The 20,113-nt window shown below is 38.8% G+C and overlaps 1 protein-coding gene across 2 annotated transcripts in view; it reads left to right on the top strand.

Moving 5' to 3' along the window:
• The first annotated feature begins 8,816 nt into the window (after nt 1-8,816).
• The window catches only part of LOC106945824 (kazrin-like), a 168,075-nt gene continuing 156,778 nt past the window's right edge, over nt 8,817-20,113 (top strand). Inside the window, exons 1-2 of one of the 2 annotated variants that reach the window (XM_015029785.1) lie at nt 8,817-9,404; nt 9,536-9,625. In XM_015029785.1, the coding sequence (XP_014885271.1) occupies nt 9,550-9,625 (76 nt within the window). In that variant the 5' untranslated portion in view covers nt 8,817-9,404; nt 9,536-9,549. The remainder of the gene's footprint in view (nt 9,405-9,535; nt 9,626-20,113) is intronic. The other variant, XM_015029784.1, reaches the window with a different exon arrangement.

Here is a 20,113-nt window from a genome sequence, read left to right on the forward strand (position 1 = left end):
TTTTTTTTTGAGCACCTGCCCCTTTGGTGGTCTCTGCACGGCCCTGGTCCAGGGGGGCTTCTGCTGCCCTTCCTCTGCCTGTTCCTGACATATTTGTATCAGTTTACTCTTCACTGATATTGACATGCGAGTGACAAAGTGCTTTAAATTCTCAATTTCTGCAGTTTTCTGTGAATCAGCAGAGAAATAAGGAGTAAACGTTTGCACAGTTGAAAGATTCATGAGGAGATTATTTGGCTAGAACTTCAGAAATCAATTTTTATTACATTAGCTGCTCAAGGAAAGTGGAGTTTGTGTTACATGATTACCCAAAATAGAAAATTAAGGCGCCTTAGCATTAAAATTTATCATAAAATATTATGGCTGCTGCTATTCTGATAAATAACATCACTATAATAAACTATTTTAGTCATAAAAATGTCCTGGCAAATGTCACATGGGCAATTTTATATGCCCATGAATCAGCATAAATTATTCAGTAAGGCTGTGCATATTTGCGAGACTCTACGGGAGCAGCATTTTTGGAAACTTAAGACGTGAGAGGATATTAAAACAGTAAATCTGGAATATGCATAAACATCACAGCTGGATACTCTTGCATGAAAGTTAACAATTTAAAGCATGAGTACATATCCAGCAGTAACAGAACTTAAAAATTACGTTGGACATAATCACCAAGAGTAAAACTGCCAGCTTTACTTTTGGAAAGTTTCAGCCGTCCAAGTGTTTGTTTTTCAAACTCTGCGATTTGCTTTTGTTTTAATTTCATAGGAAAAAGGACGACAAACATCGAGCAACTTTAATTCAAAAACAGAGAATGAAGCGTTTGGCTGAAAACAAAGAAGTGATCCAGGCACTGAAACAGTTTCAGAAAAATAAATAAATAAACCACCCAGGATGTTTAGGACATTATCCATTTATCTTTCTTCTATAGCAAGACTAAATGCAAGGCCATCTTTATGTTTACAATCTATAATGATTTACAGAAATATTCCATCAAAAATATATCTGGTTGAAAGATGGCTGCCTTCTTTAATCCAATCACTTTCTCTGTGAATGCTCAGGATTAGCAGAGTCTCCTGTAACGGTGGATAAACTGGTAAATTGATTCTCTACTATTAGCACATTTAGCAGCACATTCATGGGGATGATTGACAGCGCTAAGACCCTCCTCCTGGCTCTGATTGGTTGTTTTTCAGATGGCAGTAGCAGCTCAGAGAGGAAGTGGAGGAGATTGATCTTTTCACAGATTATCTCATAACAAAAAGTCACAACATGGTCATAGTTCATATATATATATATATATATATATAATGGAAGTTTCATACTGTGTGTGTTGAGTCTCACGCTGGAGATTTTGATGGCTAAAACTAAAACACCTCCGTTCCTGTGACGTCACACTCGTCTGATCCGGCTGAGTTTATTTTTGGGTCAGATCTCATCCGTCAGTCCTTTAATGGTCTGTCAAACCTTCTGCACGGCGGCTGCCTGGTACCAAAAACCTGAGTCTTAACACCGGAAACAAGCTGGATCTGTACTGAACACATGATGCATGCATATCCTACTGATGGATGCGGTCATGAGACGATGCGTCCTGTGCGCCGGGTTCGATCCACAGGGCTGGATTTGTGGTCTTTCTGATGGAGTCGTGTTTATTTGGCCCCGCTGACGTGATGCTGGAGTTTACAGCCGGATGTTGTTTATGGGTGATCGGTGCGGTTGTAGGAGTGCTACACCATACTCATGCTGTCAGGGTGAAATATGGCTGCACTCTCCCCTGATTGCTGTGCACATTGCTTCTGCTCTATTCATAAAAATGCAATTCCACACAACTCTATGCGCCCGACTTGACTGAATGACACGATGTGCCAGAGAAGCAGATTTAGGATTTAGAAGAGTAAAAAACAATGTACAGGCATCAATTATGATGCATAGAATGGGAAATCATTCCAAGAATGTGAAATTTAATTAGTTTTTTTCCCCACTTTATGGCTTCATAAAACAATTTGAGATGATTAACTATTGCAGCTCAGCTGTTGGAGAGTTTTAAAGATTTTCATCAAACTATACGTTCTATAGATTATTGCTGGAGGAAAGCGATCACAGCTTTTTGTTATCTGTATTTCTACTAAAAACAGTGTATGTGAAGTTAATTATGTTTACACAGAAGACTTCAGAAAATATTAAAAATAATCATTTAAAATGTAACTCATATGCTTCCAAAATACAAAGAAAATTACATAAATTATCCCAAAACTTTAGTCCTTTCATGTGACGCATCCAAAACATATCCAAAGCTCCAAGATATTTTATCTGTTTTTATAAATTAAACAGGAAATATTGCATAAGAGTAAATCCTAAGACAATTTCTTACTATCTGAAAAGTGTGGTGTGCCTTTGTATTCAGCACTTTGGACAAACTTTGCCATGTGTCATCAGCTTTGCACCTTTAGAGACATTTTTGCTAATTTGTATTGTAGAATAGTTCAAGCTAAAGACTTGCACACAAATTATCTGTTGTATTTAGCTTTTTACTTTTACTAGGCCATTCTAACATATGCTTTCATTCAGCTCTAAGTTTAAGGTAATTTTTCTGCTGTAATGTGAGTCTCCACACACTCTTGTATTTTACAGCATTTAAGAGGTATTTTTCCTGGATTTTGCTGTATGTATCTCTGTCAACTAGAACCAGCCTCCCCACAGAATGACGCTGCCACCTCCATGTTTCATGACCGACGTGGGGTTCAGGTGGTTTTGCTTTGCTAGGTTTCAAGTTTGAAATTTGGGCCAGAAATTTTGCTCTAATTTGACTTGAAAAATGATTTGCACATTTATTTTTATTAAGGTGATTTCTGTACAGGATTTATTTATGTGTCTCACAACAGAAAAGCACACCACACTTTTCAGACTTTTATTTGTAAAACATTCTTTAAAAGTATTCCTGGTTTTCTTTCTTTGAAGAACATTTTGCTTAAATATCCAGTCGTCTTGCATCTTTTTGAGTTGCAGTGGATCAGATTAACCTGAAATAATCTCGGCTTTCTGAAGGGACTTAAACTGTTTCTCTGGCCCGTTCTGCTGAAGGAGAGGCATGTGAAATGTTCACCATGTTTACTTTCCTGCGCTACTGTCAGACGCCGCTGAACTTGAGGTTAATATAACCCGACTGGTGAAAGCTGGGATTTGGCTTTGGCGGCAGAGAGCGATGGGAATGTCGTTAGCCTTGCAGGTAAATATTGAGAGAGAATTGAAATTTTAACTTGATGGAGGAAAGAGAGCGGGAGTTACAGACGCTCCTGAGGGAGGCATAACTGTCTGCACAAATATTTCAGAGTGGACCCGTGTGCTGGATGGACTCAGCTACATGCTGACACCGCCATCCACAGACCCAGTCACACAGCTAAACCTGTCATAAAGATGAGACCCCTTCTGCAAAGATGAAAAGCTGACTTTTACTGTCGCTGCAAGGTCTTCACTGGGCATAAACTCAACTTACAGAGCTCTTTGTGTAGTGAGGAAAACCTTTACAGCTGTTTATTTAATATAAAAATAAATCTTTTGTCGATTATTTTGGGTAAAACTGATGATTTGTGTCAATAAGAAAAAGAAAATTCCGATTTTTTTGTGGCGACTTTCTGTTCAGAGGCCATCACACGACAGAGAGAATTCAGAAAAACCAAAACTAACATGCAAGTTATTGCTTCACTTCTTCTTCATATAGACACTCATCATTTTCAGTTTGGGAGTTTCAAACAGGAAGGTTATTGTTATAAACTGACTCACCACTCACTTATAAATAACCAGACTTCTATGTAAATATGCAAAGCAGCAGTGACGTTTTTAGCTTGGCAGAAATCTGTCTGGTTAACTAAACGAACTGACGTCCCTCAGAAAAACTTTAATGGTAATATTACAAACAACTGGAGCAGCAGAAATTCACATACACGAAATAAAAAAAACAATAATTCTCAATATCTGATATTAAATAAGGTTTTTTTGTTTTGTTGCTGTTTTAGAACAGTCAAGTTTACTAAAACTTTTTTTTTTTTTAAATATCTTTTTATTTCTGTCCCTAAATCAGGAGTTTACACGCACTGAGGTTACTGCGCCTTTAAATTATTCAGGAAGGCCCAAATGATGACGTCATTGCCTTGTAAGTTTCTGATAGGTTCATTGGTTATTTCCCAACACTGAATCTAAATGGAGGAACACGTGTGTGTGTGTTTTTAGCTAAATCTGCTTCATTTTGTTACTCCACTGGAAAATCAGCAGAAATCATCAACAGGAAGGAAATGTGAACATTTACCTGCCTGACTGGTTAAACCATGCATGAAGGGGTCTGGTTTTGTTTGAACAATTATATAAAAAATGAAAACAATAGGAATGACTTCCATCTGTTCTCTGTGAGTTTGTTTAAATATGAAAGAACTTATTAGTTCTGTCTCTTTCCTCCTTAGAAAACATATTCTTTTGTATATTTTGATGCTTGCTGGATAAAAGAACGTCAGTAAGGGGAAAAATTTAGACACTTTAATCCCTTGATTTTTATTCTAAACAGAACATTTCTGCTTAAAAGACATTTGTTTTCCTCCAAACTGATATGTGTGTTTACCACAAAACCTACTGGTCATGTTTTATCTTTAAGCTGCTGACACACAGTTTCATCTCTTGACCCATGTGGTATGTTAAAAAACACGCAGGTATGGCTCCCAACAGGAGGAAATTAAGGAAATTTTGAGGAACATCAAGACTTATCCCCTATATGAAGCACAAGTTACTTTTGTTGCACCCCAGTTCTGAATAGTGCGCGTCTATTAGAATCAGGAGTGTGAAGTTCACAATGTTCTGCTGCATCAGGATGAGACTCGATACTTCTGCAGTCATAGTTGTTTCATTTTGTTTTGTTTTATCTTTACAACCCTACTGACTGGGTTTCCCCAAGGGATCAGGTAATTACCTATCCATCCATTTGCTGTACCTGTTGAATTATTTAGGTTGCAGTAAAATCTGTAGCAGTCGGACTCGTCTGGTCATTGTGTTCACTACAGCAGCAAAGCAGCTTCTTGTCCTTCTAAACCATGAAAAAGACATGAAAGTCAGAGTCACAACTGTGTGATGAGATGTTATAGATTCACAACACAGTTTATTGTAATTGACTCGCTTCCTCATTTAACTTACAAATAGCTGATACCAAAATCTCTTCTGAACTTGAAAAGTTACAGGTAACACCAAGTACAGTCTGAGCACTTCGCAAGAACAGGAGACAAATCTATTGACATGTAATAACCTACAAAAAAGAAAAAAAAAATCTGAATTTTATCACTCACTAAAACCTACAATTTGTCTTCTACATAATTATTACATTTTTTTCATTTTTACCTACTCTCCCTTTCTCAAAATGCCTGGTAGCATGGACGATACTTAAACAGATGATAATTGTCAGACAGCTCATAAACCTTGAATAACCTCAGAAAAATTTGACCTGTAGCGTTTTACTATTTCATGCAACAGTATAAACCAGAGTATAAAATAGAAAACCTGCAACCCACTGGCTTGTGGGGGATTTAAATAGACAAAATATAATTTGTTTACTGCAAAAAAACCCACATAGCAAACAGAGAGAGAAGCTGCAGTGGCAGTTGCTTATATGTGACAATACAGAGCCTCCAAAAACAGCTCCCTGCACCCCTGTTTCCTGTTCAAAGAGAATAGCATTAAAGCTGATGAAGACGGAGAGGATCTTTATTCTGCTGAGCATTAGTCTCGCAGAGTTGGAGATGGGAGTTGAGATTTGTCTTTGTTTCTGAAATGTCTGGTTTGATCTTTGCATTTTGCAGTTTTTAGTTGTATTGTGTATGCAGCCCCATTCCAAGGGATGCTCAGTCAATCTGAAAACCCATTACTGCTATTTAATGACAAACTGATTCTGTTTCAGTTTGGGTTCTGTAGGTTTTGGTGTGCGAAGCGTCCTGCCGGTTTATTTCAAAACAAGAGGTCTGGATTTGAGGAAGTGATCCCTGGTGTGTCCACCCTGCTGAGCCGAGGAGTGAGAGACGGCTCCGTGACGACGGGTCTCTGGGAGGAAACCGCCTGTAAACCAGCTGCCAGCTACAGAAGTGTTAGATTAGGTACTTACTGCCAAAAATTGCACTTGAGTCGCATTTTTACCAAATACTTTTTAACTCTTACTTGAGTAGTTTCTTGAATAGATACTTCCTACTTTTACTTAGTAAAAGTATGTTGAAGTAGAGTTACTCCTACTTGAGTACATCTTTTGGGTACTCTACCCATCTCTGGTAGTTTGTGGATCTGAATTCACAAAATGGGAAAAGTTAAACTAGGATAAATAATCGTGTCTTTCACGGTCGGAGAGGTTATGTGAGGATGTAGATTATTGCTAAAACACACTCGTCTTCCTCTGCGTTGCAGCGACTGGAAGTCTGCCTCATGATCTCCGCTGCTGCTTCCCTGCATATGGAGGCGTGTTCACAAGGGTTGTGTTTCCAGTGGGGCCAAGGAGGAGCTGATTTTTATTTTATACTCAGCACTTTTCTACAATGCCTTTTCATGTTGAAGCCTCTGGAAACTACCAGCTGTACAAGCCCTACTTTCACTTTTAATACAACTCCTCCACTTGTTCTTTCTCCATTTTTTTCTCCCAAATTCTCGTCTGCATTGAGGTGGAGGGAAAGATGAAGCGCTCCAGTATGCCTGGAGTCTGTTTCCCAGCAGCGGCCCGGGCTTTGAGATGGATCGTGGGGATTTGCATGGGGTGGGGCTGGGGTAGTGATAGAGATGTGAGGGGAGAGAGAGTGAAATGTTACGCTGAGGCAAAGCAAATGAGGTCTGGAAAGAAGGGGGAGGGGAGAAAACCTAGATCATAAGATAAAAGTGTGTCCATGCCAGGAATGTGAGTAATCAATTATTGAGTTAATCTAAAATAGAGTGATTTTATCAATCAACTAATGATTAATTGTTAATCGGCTGAGTTTTCTCTTGTATCAAGAGGATAAACCATTTTTCCATAACATAGAGTTACATTTTTCATAATATACTGAATTAAAAACAATAATAATCATTAAATTTTAACATTATTTTATGTCAGTTGTATGATAACAGAATAAGCTGAAAATGTGGGTTTTCTCACATTATTAAACTTAGAGATATTTATAAAATATAATAACCTCTAAAGTTGCTGAATAGAAAAAAAAAGATTAAACTTTAGGTGCTTGTCCAGTGTTTATATTTCAAAACAGAACCGCATGAACCAACGGTTCCCAACCCACTCTGGACTCTGGATTATTTCTCTTTCCCACTATAAGTTTCACTTCACCATCTTTGTTTCTGTACTGTTCTTATTCTCGAAGATTTTTTACTTTTTTAAAATTTGTCTGCTAAAGATTGGGTCAATCCGAACCAGGCGGCTGTTAATATTCAATATTTGGAAACCAATCAAGCGGACTGAACGGTTTTGCTCACTTTCTCCGCTGCCATTGCTAAAACTACAGACAGACTAGAATTATAAAATAGCGCAAAAAATAAAAAAATCGACGTCATTGTTCACAACTTCTCCTTCTGCTCGCTGATTGGCCCGCCCTAAAACCAACTGGAGAGAATCCGAGTGAAGAGGAGAAATCCGCCAGAACCAAGATTTTATTTGAACAGGAAGGTAACATTTTCCACTATCATAGTTCTGGCTCCGCTTAATGAAGATGAGTGGCGGCCTCTGTTGGATGACGGCCAAACTGCAACACTACATGACGATAAAAGAAGCGGATGTTATTAGGCTGTATTAACACTGCAGCCTAAAGTGACCCAATTGCTATTTTTAGTCAAATCAGTTTTTTTTTTTTTGCCCTGGTCGTTCATACTCCCAAATGTGTCTTGTATGTGTGAACTGCAAACGACTTGAAAGTGACCGGCATGCGCAGTAGAGGGCTCAATAACGCTAGAGACCGTGCTCAGTGTTTTTCCAACCGCCATAAAGAAGTAGTGGTCAGTGTTTGCGGAAGTAAACGTGGATGCTAACGTGGAGCTTAGCTTACGATTTTGAAGATGATGTCCGACAGGAGCCAGCATATTAAAAACTTAATTATCATTACAGTCCGCCATGGTTGTTGTTTGTCTTCCCGCTTGCACGTATGAGGGAGCAGAAAAGTGACGTTTGTCGAGTATCAGTGACGTTCAGTTCAGATGACCTGGACATTAGGTCACATTTGAATCGGATACATATTGGATATCCAAGGGTGCGTTCACACTGCAGCCTGAAGTGACTCATTTCCGATTTTTTGGACGTAATATGACCTGTGTCCGATCTTTTCATGACAGTGTGAACAGCACAGGTCGGATTCTTTTTCGAATGTGACCCATATCCGAAACTATCCGATTCAAATTCATCCGAACTGAACGTCACTGTTTCTCAACAAATCTCACTATTCTGCGTCCTGATAAGCGCAAGTGAGAAGAAAAACAACAACCATGACGGACAATATGAGGATTAAGATGTTAATATGCTGCTCTGGTCGGATAACAACTTCAAATATGTAAGCTAAGCTCCACCGTTAGCCTCCATGTTTACTTCTGCAAACACTGAGCACTTCTTCTTTTTATGGCTGGTGGCAGAACACTGAGAACGCTGACGCTATTGCGCCCCCTAGTGCGCATGCGGGACACTTTCAGGCCCGTTCACACTGCAGAAACGCATACAGGTCGCATTTACTGGCAGTGTGAACGGCTCCGGCAAAAAAATCGGAATTGCCAAAAAATCGGAATTGAGTCACTTCAGGCTGCAGTGTGAACACACCCCAAGTGGACTGGGTCGCATTCGAACAGAATCTGACCTGTGTTGTTCAGACTGTTATGAAAAGAAAAGGGTCGCATTAAGGCAAAAAAAAAAAAAAATCGGAAATGGGTCACTTCAGGCTGCAGTGTGAATGCAGCTTAGTAAGCCATTTATCGATCGTAAGTCGATTAATTGTTTTCATCCCTATTCATACAGCTGTCTCCTTCAGAGTCAGCTCTTGCTGGATTTACTTTTTTTTTTTTACCGGGCAGAAGCTGCTGTTTCTTTCCGTCCAACGCCGCCTGACCGGACCATGGAGGATTGTCGATCTGTATGGATGAAGGTGAACACAATCAGAGTTCGCCTCTAGTTCTGCTACCTGTCCTCTGAGATGCTCTCGTAGAGAACTTTCTCTCCTGCACGCTCACTTACATGCTGACGAGGATCCAGCCCAGCACACACACACACACACACACACACACACCACCACCTATCAGTGCAGGCGAGCAGCTCTATTCGTACTGGTGTGTGCAGTGAGGAGCTGTATTTCACTCCCCATCCGCAGCAGCAGGACAGCTCCACAGGAGTGCGGTTGTCACCAGACATCACACAGCAGCTCAAGGCAAGCATCAACCTTCTCTCTCTTCCTCTTTTGTTCTCTGCTCTCCACTTTCCCTCCTTTCACCGATCTTGGAGTGACGCAGTCTGCCCGACCTTCCCTTATCTCTCCGCTCTCTATTTCTGGCTCCTCAGCAAGTGGGACTGCCATGGAGGACACCCTCACCTGCAGCCATGCCACCTTCTCCCAGGTGTTTGGACGCCAGGGGCAGCTCATGCAAGCCAGTAAGTGACAGGAAACGCACCTCCTGATAAAAGCTGCATGTATCATGTGTCAGTATCTGCTCTCCACCTTTTGTTGATCCAGTTTCTCTTTTCTTTTTGGCTTGTTGTTGCAGTTTTTTGTTTTAGAGTGATCCTGATATTGTGCAACAAGCATTTGTAAACGTGTCACAGAACCGGTTTACAATAGGATGAGGAAAACAGAAGCAGTTGTGGTTGCGTGATTAGGGAGAGGATCATCTTAAGTTTTGAATGATTGCTATTGATGATGTTGGCAGTAAGTTCATGAGAGGCAGGTTGAGCATCTTGGTGTATTCAGAGCATTTCTGTTTGCTGTCAGGAGCTGAGCTACGTTTGTGACGCTAACTCAGCCAGCCTGAGATTTATCTGAAATGAAAGCACAGAAAAATTGGAAGAACACTTATCTGATGCAGTGTTTTTAAAATACCAAATAATTTATGAAGAGAGGGGGTTAAATGATTGTGTTTCTGTTCCGTACTTTCAGATCCATGTTTGATATTCCACATGGTATGTTTTCATTTAGTTTTTCTAATGGTTGTGCAGGATCTTCTGGGCTTCTCGTGCTGTCAGCCTAAAGTTATTCCTTTTTATCCCTTTTATTGTGTATGAAGTGTTTAAGTTTGCTATTATGACATATTTTTGCTGCTTTGTGATTGCAGCCACTGGGAAACCACTGAATCAAAACTAGATTTTACAAGAGAACAATACAGCTCATTTTATGATATTGTACCATCATGTAGCGTCTTATACTGCATTGTAATATACGTAAAGTTGGGCCTGTCATAATATAATCAATAAATCAATTAATTGCATGGTAAATGGAAATGAGCTCAATAATTTCCATTTCCATGATAAATCTCTTCTCTGTTTTTCTACCAAGAACTGGATGACAAAAGTCTCCAGTCTGGTTCTTTGGTTTCAACATTTCCCTTTTTCAAAGACAATTTTATTTGTTGTTTTGTTTATTTATTTTGGATATTTAAATTGTCCTCCAGTTCCAGTGTTAAATGTTAGAGTTAACACTTTGAACTTAAAGTTTATTGATCTTTGAGAATGTGTTCTTGCATTATTATGACCTGAAAATGGTCTCAACATTATTATCGTTTATTGCAATAACTTTTGGGACAATTTATCGTCCAAAAAATATTTTGTCTCAGGCTTACATAATGTATCATGTTGTACTACTATACCATATCACATTGTGTTGTCATACAATACAAACCGCAGAGAGTATCATACTACACCTTATCGTTTATCGTAGCTCACATTTACAATGCAGATTTATGGTATTTGAATGAAACAGAAAAATAAAACAGCTTTTGTCGCATTTATTATGCATGATGTTGATATTTCTGGAGGTGATGCAGTCGGCTTATGAGATGCAGGCTGAGCATGTTAGCTTGTGTGTTCATTGTCACGACGGCTTTCAGAGCATAAAACCTCTGTTAAGCTACATTTGTGACTATTTTCTAGTAGAAATATTTAACAACTTTGGGGTCACATGGATAAACTCAAATCAGCCTTTAAGGGTATCAGGATTAAATGCAAGTATTAATACTTCGACCCTGGATTAGCAGGACTAATATGCTGTATTTAAGGAACCTTAAAACACCTTGGGGTGATTATTAGATCAGAGTTCCTTAAGTCCAGTCCTCTATCTTGCAACTTTTAGATGCATCCCTTCTCCAGTGGACTTAAATCAAACGACTGGCTCTTTACCAGGCCTGTCCAGAGCTGAACGACATGCTGCTACATTGGCTTAGGAAATTCAGCCATTTTATTCAAAACTGTCTTAGATTATAATGCACCTGGTCAGAATTATAGTTTCTAGAGAATATACTGAATATGAAGCCATTTAAAGCTGCAGCATGTAACTTTTACAAAACTATATATTTTTTATATTTGTTCAAAGTGTCACCATGTCGTGACAGTTCAACATGAGAGATAATCTGTGAAAAGACCATTGCTACTGTTACTGTCTGAAGGAACCCACTGTTCTTGGTCTAAAACAACAAATCAGAACCAGGAGGATGGTCTTAGCGCTGTCAATCATTCTCATGTACTTGCTGCTAAATGAGCAAATGGTGGGAAACATCTTGAAGAAATTGTCTTAGCATTCATGTGTGGAAGGAGAAGGAGGGAGGGCGTGAGAAGTGTATACATGAGATGATTGGCAACGCTAAGACCCTCCTCCTGGGTCTGATTGGTTGCTTTTGATTGGTAGCAGTACGTTTCTTCAAATGGTAATATTAACACTGGGACGAGGTCGAGCATTTCACCTCCTTTTTATAATGTTTTCAGATTATTTGTCTCATATTACACTGTCACCACATGGTGACAGTTTTAACAAATATGTAAAAAACATATTTTGTAAAGGTTATTCACTGCAGCTCTGAATAGCTGTTTCTGTAAGAGCCGCGTGTTTCTTCAGATGACGGCAGGACCTTAGGGAGAAGGCAGAGAAACTTGATTATTTTTTCAGATTATCTGTCTCATATTGTCACGACATTGTAATAGTTTAAAGAAATATGTAAGAAACACATTTTTTTATAAAAGTAACAGGCTGCAGATTTAACGGGAACAAAAAATATCTTGTCTACAGATGTAACGATGCCAGAAGTGTCTACAGAAATACATTTCCTCAAGTATTTTTCTCTAAGAAGATTTGGTCAGTACCTTATTTTCAGAGCTCATCCAAACAAGCAAAGTGTTTCCTCACACCGGATAATGAGGAGGCAGAAATATCACAATGATCCTGGCATTTGAGTTGCACCTCACACACACACTTTGTTGTATCAGTTTTAATTTCCTGTGTTCCTCATCATTACTACCTGGAGAGAAACAGTTCTGATTCAAAGCAAGTATTACAGACAAGAATCCAGCCGAGAAGCTAATATTGGAAACGGCAATTATTTTGGAAAGCATTTCAGAAAGTATCTTGACACATTTATCACTGAAGGACTTCATCCGCTAGGATTTGTGACTGTGCTTTATGTTGGGAGATAAACTGGATTGGTGCTGCAGTGGATTGTTGTCTCTGCTAAGTTCTTAACCCTCTTTTTGCTTCAGAGCGGCCTTTTATAAATAATGCACTTTGTTTAAACATATCTGAAGGCTTAGAGCTGTGTTCTTGAGAGCAGGCTTGAATTGAAGCGTTGCTGGGCTCTGATTAAAATTCTGCTTCAGACGGACCAAATGCTGGAAGCAGTTTTTGAAAATGAGGATTTTTATGGAGTGCCGCTGATTTATTTCTGCTTCTGTTTTCATGTTTGCTTGCTAAATAGAGACGGTGACCCTTCCAGGACTTTTGTGGAAATAGTTTGAACAGTACACAGTTCAAATACATAATAGTACCTGCACAGATCTTCATTTTGCATGAACCAAATGTGGCTGTTGAAGGATCATAATGAATGAAGAGATAAAACTGGAACAGCTTCTCATTAGTCTCTACACCTGACGGTCACAGTGGTTCAGCCAATAATATGAGAATTATACTCCAGTACTTTATTTTTCTAAAAGATGGTTGTGTATTTAGAAGTAGATAATTATATTTTACCAAATGAAATTGTAATTCATTTGGGTCATGAAGTAGTTTTTAATAGTAGTAGTAGGAATGCGCGATATATACGGTAGAAATGATAGAAATTTGACCTACGACAGAGACCTGTAGTCTACCGGCTAGCCGCAATAATGCCTGTGGATGACGTAATCGGAAGAGCTTGTGAAAAAGGCAGATCAATTATCTGCATCTGGTTTGGGTTTAACCTCCCGCAGTTTCACAACGATGCTCAGGAGGAGCGCAGCAGATGTCACGGTCAGCCAGAGGTAAACTGAGAGGTAAAAGCACACGCAGGATCGGTGCGAGCCCTGCTGGGTCGCGCACAAGGTAAACCCCGTTTCTTAACCCTCCAGCGGTCTTAGCGCGACGCTCAGGAGGTGCGCAGCAGATATCACGGTCGGGGTGGGGTGATGGTCTGATAGTCTTTCCGAAACCACAAAAAGAAATCCTCGTAAAGTCTCACATGGGCTCAGTGCAAACCCGCCGGACCGTGCAGAGTCCGATCTAAATGACCCCGTCTCTGAGGACCACAGGAGGGTTAAACTGTAAAATGTAATCTGCAAAGTGCGTGTCTTACGCCCTTAAAGCGAAGCTTGTATTTAGCTGAATACCAGCAATGCAGTTAACTTACAAGTTCCAGTCACAACACTGGGAACAAAAAACTTGATTTGTGCTTCTATATAGAGATTTATTTTTCATTTATTTATTTAAGTTTGATTTAACCTGGTGGCCACCATTGAGATTCAGCTGCTGCCCATCATTGCCAATAATAGGCAGCAACATAAAAAGTTAAACATTCGTACAAACATCCACAAAAACGACTGTTTAACGCATACAAATAGATACATTCCACTCAATTAGTATGTGATTTTTTTTCATTTCTATTGTAAGTTTTATATAAATCATATATATTGTTACCGCCACCCATCACAATATGATATGAATTTTATTGCACATCCACAAGTAGTAGTATTGATATTAGTGCCAAAATTGACTTTTGCAGCTCGGTTTTTACTTTAAAACCAAGGCTGGTGTCGTTTGTGTTTCAGATTCCTTCCCTCAAACGCAATCAATGATCTTTAATCACCTTTGACTCTCATTAATCAGGTCCAGCAGGGAAGAAGTTGAAGCATTGTGCTCAGATATTTCCAGTTTGTGATAATTGTGGACTGCTAATGAAGGCTCTTTTAAGCTTGTGAAAACACTGAACCATGTCAGACTTCTCGTAGCAACCGCGTTTGGATCTAAAAACGAAGCAAATTGATGCCCAATGAAGCAAGAGCAGGCTATAAAAAGATATAAAAGCTTTGTACCTTTTTACTGCCTGAAAGGACATTAAGAGATGTGGACATAAAGACAAGATCTGAAAGAATAGCAAAAACGCTCAGATAGAAACGCTGCTGGTCAAAGAGGCTTTAAGTCCAGGAGCGTGTGTGTTAAAGAGCATGTGTGCAAAACATAAATATCAATATATAGAGAGAGTTGTTTATGTGCTGAAGTTAACAGCCTTTACATTGACCAGATATGATTATAAAAGGACAAAAACATCTTGAAAAGCTGCAGAGATGAAAAAAGCAACAAATTTGAAAAATTTCATCAGATAGTTCTGTGATTAAAGGCACTTAATTATGTTTCAAATAAAACGTTTTGGACAATAATCTATAGGAACAGTTTAAATGAGATATTCATGTTCATAATGTATAAAAAACATTCATTTGTTTTCTCATTTTCTTTCACTATGAGTCTTACTTTTTATTGTTTAGGATACTTGGGATTAACAAAATTATTTCTATTTGCTTAAAGCCAGAACAATTAGAAATAGTTTTTTAAAATAATAATAATAATAATAATAATAATAATAATAATAATAATAATAATAATTAATAATAATAATATTTATCTAACCGGATAAAATATCTTGTTGAGATCTACAGTCTCTCTTACAAGAGTAATCTTTTTAAAAATAGAGATTAACAAGTACCAACATTTACATTCAGTCATAAAAATAGATTTCTTTCATCTTAAAAGCATCAGATCATAAAATAATAAAAAACATGACTATTAAAAGCAAAGGCAGTCAACAAAACTCTTCTTCTGTCTTTCAGTTGTGCTTTTAGTCCACAGAGTCACTTTCTCTGTTAATTTTGACTCGTACTGAAGGTCATAAGTTAATTTCTTTCCTTTTTAAACCATTTCTGTGTACAAAGATAACTGTACCAAACAAACTACAAAAGTCAAAACGTTGATGCCGTAGCTGTGTAAGTTTCTGAGAGGTTAATTCATCAACGGAGGAAAACCTCGAACAGCTTCACTGTGTCAAATCCCAGAGAAACTTAAGGAAATCGTGTGAAACTCTGGTACAATTTCAGAAAGTGAGGAGGTGCTACATTCATCTGTTCATGCATTTTTAAGCAAGTTTAAGCTGCATGGGAATGTCCAGCTTTTGTCCTGTTAATCTGGCCTTTCACTGCCAGATATCTTCAGCAGCTGTATTCAGCTCCGGCTCAAACTGTTCGACTACATCGCAGGGTTCAATAATTCACAGCTCACGACTCGTGTGCTCTCACTGTACAGCCGGAGGCTCGGATGCTACCTACACCGCTCTCTGCGCTGCTGCCAACTCATCAGCAAGAAAAATGGATATTAGCCGTTTTGACAGTCGTCATCACCTCATTTGCATATTTGGCAGAAGAAGAAAGGAATATCTACTTTGGCAAGGCAAAAGTGATTAGAAATACTGATTTAGAATGACAAATAAACTCTATGAAATAACTTAATAGTGTGATTTTAATAATATAAATAGTTTGCCTGAGTTTGTAGCGCATAAATCGGTTTTGAATAATATCAAATATCACACAGTGCAGGAGGTGAATCATTGACTGAACCTGAGTGAGTCAAAAGCAGGGATTTATTTTAGCCCAAAAGTTTTACACATGGGCCAAAATTGTTGAGCTAAAAGTAAATACAGGCCAAGAAAATGAAAAGGCAAAGAAAGTAGTCAGATTTATTTTTGTGGGATCTTATTCAGTGTAGATGCAAAATTTGAAAAGGATTTTGCATGTTTGTGTATTAAAAGACATGCATGTTGTTTTCAAATTCTTCTAGGCTCCAATGAACAGATCACCGCAGCGCTCACTGTAACTTTACTATCTGTGCTTCCCTGGATTGTCACAGAAGAAAAGTTGCTCCAGAGGAATCTGTAAAGTTCCTAAATGTGGCAACAAATTCGCTCGGTGAGCAACAATCTGATGCTCGATACGTTGGACTCAAAGTAGAGGAGGAAGAAGAACCCATAGTGAGGAGACAATCGCCAGAGAATAAGAGGATGCTCAGCAAAATCAAACGTGGTTCTTTGGCTACGGAGGCCTCTAAGGGACATGGGGACATTGTTTTCTTCTGCGTTCTCTCTCAAAACTTTTGCGTTCCCTCGCAATGGGTTTTGTGTTCTCTTGCAATACTTTCACTTCTTCAAAACTGAAAGTCTTTCTACGACAATAAAAGGTTTTTCCATGCACGTTAATATCTCAGACATCTGAAGTTTTTCAATCCTTTGGGATACAAACCCACCTCAAACCGATGTGGAAAAGCAAACAGCCCAATGATTGGTTTCTCTCTCTTTCCTTTCCTTAGACATACAAAAACTTTCTGTAAGAAGAAGAGGGAGAAAAAACATCCAAACCATTTGGACTATTGTTGAGTTATTTTCACAGGGTAATAAAGTCATCTGACAGCTTTGATTGTATCTTTTTCGTTGTTGGCAGTCTGAATATTTAATAAAGAGCCATTTCTATGTGCATCCCAGCTCCACCTTACACAAACAAACATGAAAACGCAGTAATAAATCTATTTTCAACCAGGTTCTGCACCACAAGAATGTGCAAACGTTTTCACTGAGGCTCTTTAAATGTTTATGCATGTGCAATTTCAAATTTACATTTGTCATCACAGTAATTCGATACAAAATACATCTGGATGTTTTTGCTAATTTATTGTGAGAGAAACCTTCTGTGTGGAGAAAAATGTAAAGGAAGTCTTTTTTTGTGTCTTCGGTTTCTGTGTTGCTGATCGGGAGCCGGTCGCTTCTCGTTATCCTCCGTTTGCTTCACAAAACAGCAGCTACTGCAAGAAACGTCTGGAAGGAAAACCAAAACGTTTGGCTCAAGTCTTACCTTTTAAAGGCAAGGCAACAAGCAGCAAAAAAGTGCTGGATTTTGAACATAGACAAAATCTGTCTCTCATTGTTCTGGCTTTAGCAAACAGGATTTATTTTAGCAAAACAGGAAAAGAGGTTAAAAACTCCTGTCAGGCACCAGGCTGCCATGACCTCCAGAATATGAAAGCTCTCGTGTAACCAAAAAGAAATCAAGGCTCTGCCCGGATGGATGAAAGTCTGCCCGTTTTCACAGTCGAAGGTGGGTGGAAATCCTTTGCTTTGCAGCTGTGAGGCAGCCAGGAGTTCAAGAAATTCACTGGAGTGTTCAGCTAAATGTTCAAAAGTCCTGGTTCAAAACGTGACATTTTCTCCTGGAAGCTGAGGCTCTGGTGACTCTTGACAGGAATAAACTCAATTTCCTTTTTAATTTCTGAATCGCTCTCTTATGCTATATCTATAATCGGTAATTTTATACATATTTAAGTAGTTTGGAAGATTTTGTTGTTTTCAAACTTCCTCTAAGAGATATATTTAGTTCCTCTAAGAAAAACAGTTTTTTGGATTTTTAAAAAAAAGTTATTTGGAAGAGAAACTTAGAGAGATGACACTTCTTCTTAATATTGTCATTCTCATATTATTAATTTGTGCGTTGTCATTTTTTTGTTTTTCATAGGCCTCTGCTTTCTGCATGTCACTCAGCCCAGGCCTCATACTTTCATCACTGCAAAAAACCAAATCTTACCAAGTATTTTTAGTCTAGTTTCTGATGCAAATATCTTATTACACAAGAAATTAGAAAAAAAACTGTGTAACTTTTCAGCAAGAGATATGAACCTATTTTAAGTCAGTAATTTCTTAGTATTGATTTTTAAAAAAAGGTGTGGTTCTACTGGATTATGTCTCGTAGGTGAATAATATTTTCATTAAGGGGCTTATTACTTGAAACCAGTTCCCTATTCTTGCTGAAAAGTTACTTGTGAGCTAGTTTTGTTTTATTTCACCTGAACTAAGATATTTGAACCAGAAACTAAACAAAATACTTGGTAAGATTTGGTGTTTTTGCAGTGTTTCATATGAAAACGGCAGACAAAAAAAATCTAACTATGCCACACTGCAAAACACAAAAACTAACCAAGTATTTTCATCCAGTTTCTGGTTCAAATATTTGAATGCATTTGAAATAAAACAACAATGCAAAACAAGGATAAAATTGTTTTCAGTGAATACTTATTGAATATTTATTTAAAAAGTTCCACTGTCAGAACTTTTTACATATAAACATCTTTCACGTTATGAGTGAAATAGTCTGCCAGTGGAACTAGCATGTATATATTTTTAACCTACATTCAAGAGTTATTGACTTAAATCAAGTGTAAGACTTTGTTTTTGCAGTGTGTTTCTTCAGTGACTCTTCCTTCTACATCAGCCCCATTTCCCAAAATAAAACTTGTTTAGTCTGACATATGCGGTCGAGCTAATCTATAAAAGTAAAAATCTAATTTTGGATTCCTCCGCTCACACTCTTCACCAGCTCAGCTTATAATTTTTGCAGCGTCTTTGCAGTTTTCCATTTTTCTCTCCAACTGCCTGCGGCGACTCAAAGTTCTTGAGGCTAAACATCTACATAAAACAAGCCTCATGTGTTCAATCGCTGCGTCTGCACAAATCCCTGCCAGCTCAGCCTCCGCTCCGTCTCGGCCGGAGTTCGGCTCCCAGAGCGACCCGTAGTCACCGTTCTGCTCCGCTGGACCACGGCGGTGCTGGAACCGGCTCGCTCTGCGGTTTTCTGGCCCCCTCGTCCGAAGATGGGATCCGCCTATAACTCTGAATGTTGTCATCGTCCCTCCTGTGTTTTATCATCGTCGTGTCGCTGCAGCGGGAGGTCAAGGTGCTGGCTTTCATCCAGTGTTTTCATCCCGGTTAGACTCCAGGGCTGCTGGCCATCGGCTTTAATATCATTTAGAGACTCTCCGTGAGGGCGTCTTTGACAGAACGGCGTTCACTGCAGGTGCTTCCTGAAACAAATCCCATCAGAGGAAGCTGCCTTTGTATTTTTTTTTCTTAGATGCCGCTCTGTAAATGTTATTTCAGGTATATTAAATTAGCAAAAACACGAAGCACCGCTGAACCTGCCTGATTACATTCACTCCAATCTACTTTATTGAACGGGCCTCCCACACTGGAAATCACTTGCTCAGAGTCAATACAAGTGTAATTTATACAGCAGCCCTCCTTCCTCTTGTTTCCATATTGGATTGGATAAAATCAGGAGCTGAAACTCAGCAGGTCACATAAGCTGCATAACTCCTAACAAACCATCACATCTGTAAAGTTATCAGGCTCCACATTCACACTTGTTGTGTGCAGTTACAGGTTTTTGAGACTCTTGCATCAGTCACATTTATCTTCATTAGTACACATTAGTAAACGATCGATGAATAGATTTGAGAGCTCACTTGCCGTGTTGTTTGCTCAGCAGAAACAAGAAGCTCTGGTTTCTGTCGGTAAAAGCGATCAACCCGTTCTCGATGACTGACAGGAGAGTCTGTCAAGTTTCACTAACTCCAGACGTCTCAGTTCATCGCATGATGAGACAGACGCTAAGCTGCAGGAGGTACAGTTGTAGACTCTGCATGTTTTCTAAATAAACTTACCACACTACTATTTAAATCTAACCAAATTGCATTTACTTGTAGTAAAAGTCTGCCCTGAGCTAAATTGAGTCACCCTGGTGCTTTTAGATTAACATATGCAGACT

Source organism: Poecilia latipinna, unplaced genomic scaffold (assembly GCF_001443285.1).
Source record: "Poecilia latipinna isolate Pla-1442-1.1 unplaced genomic scaffold, P_latipinna-1.0 Scaffold162, whole genome shotgun sequence".
Classification (NCBI taxonomy): domain Eukaryota; kingdom Metazoa; phylum Chordata; class Actinopteri; order Cyprinodontiformes; family Poeciliidae; genus Poecilia; species Poecilia latipinna.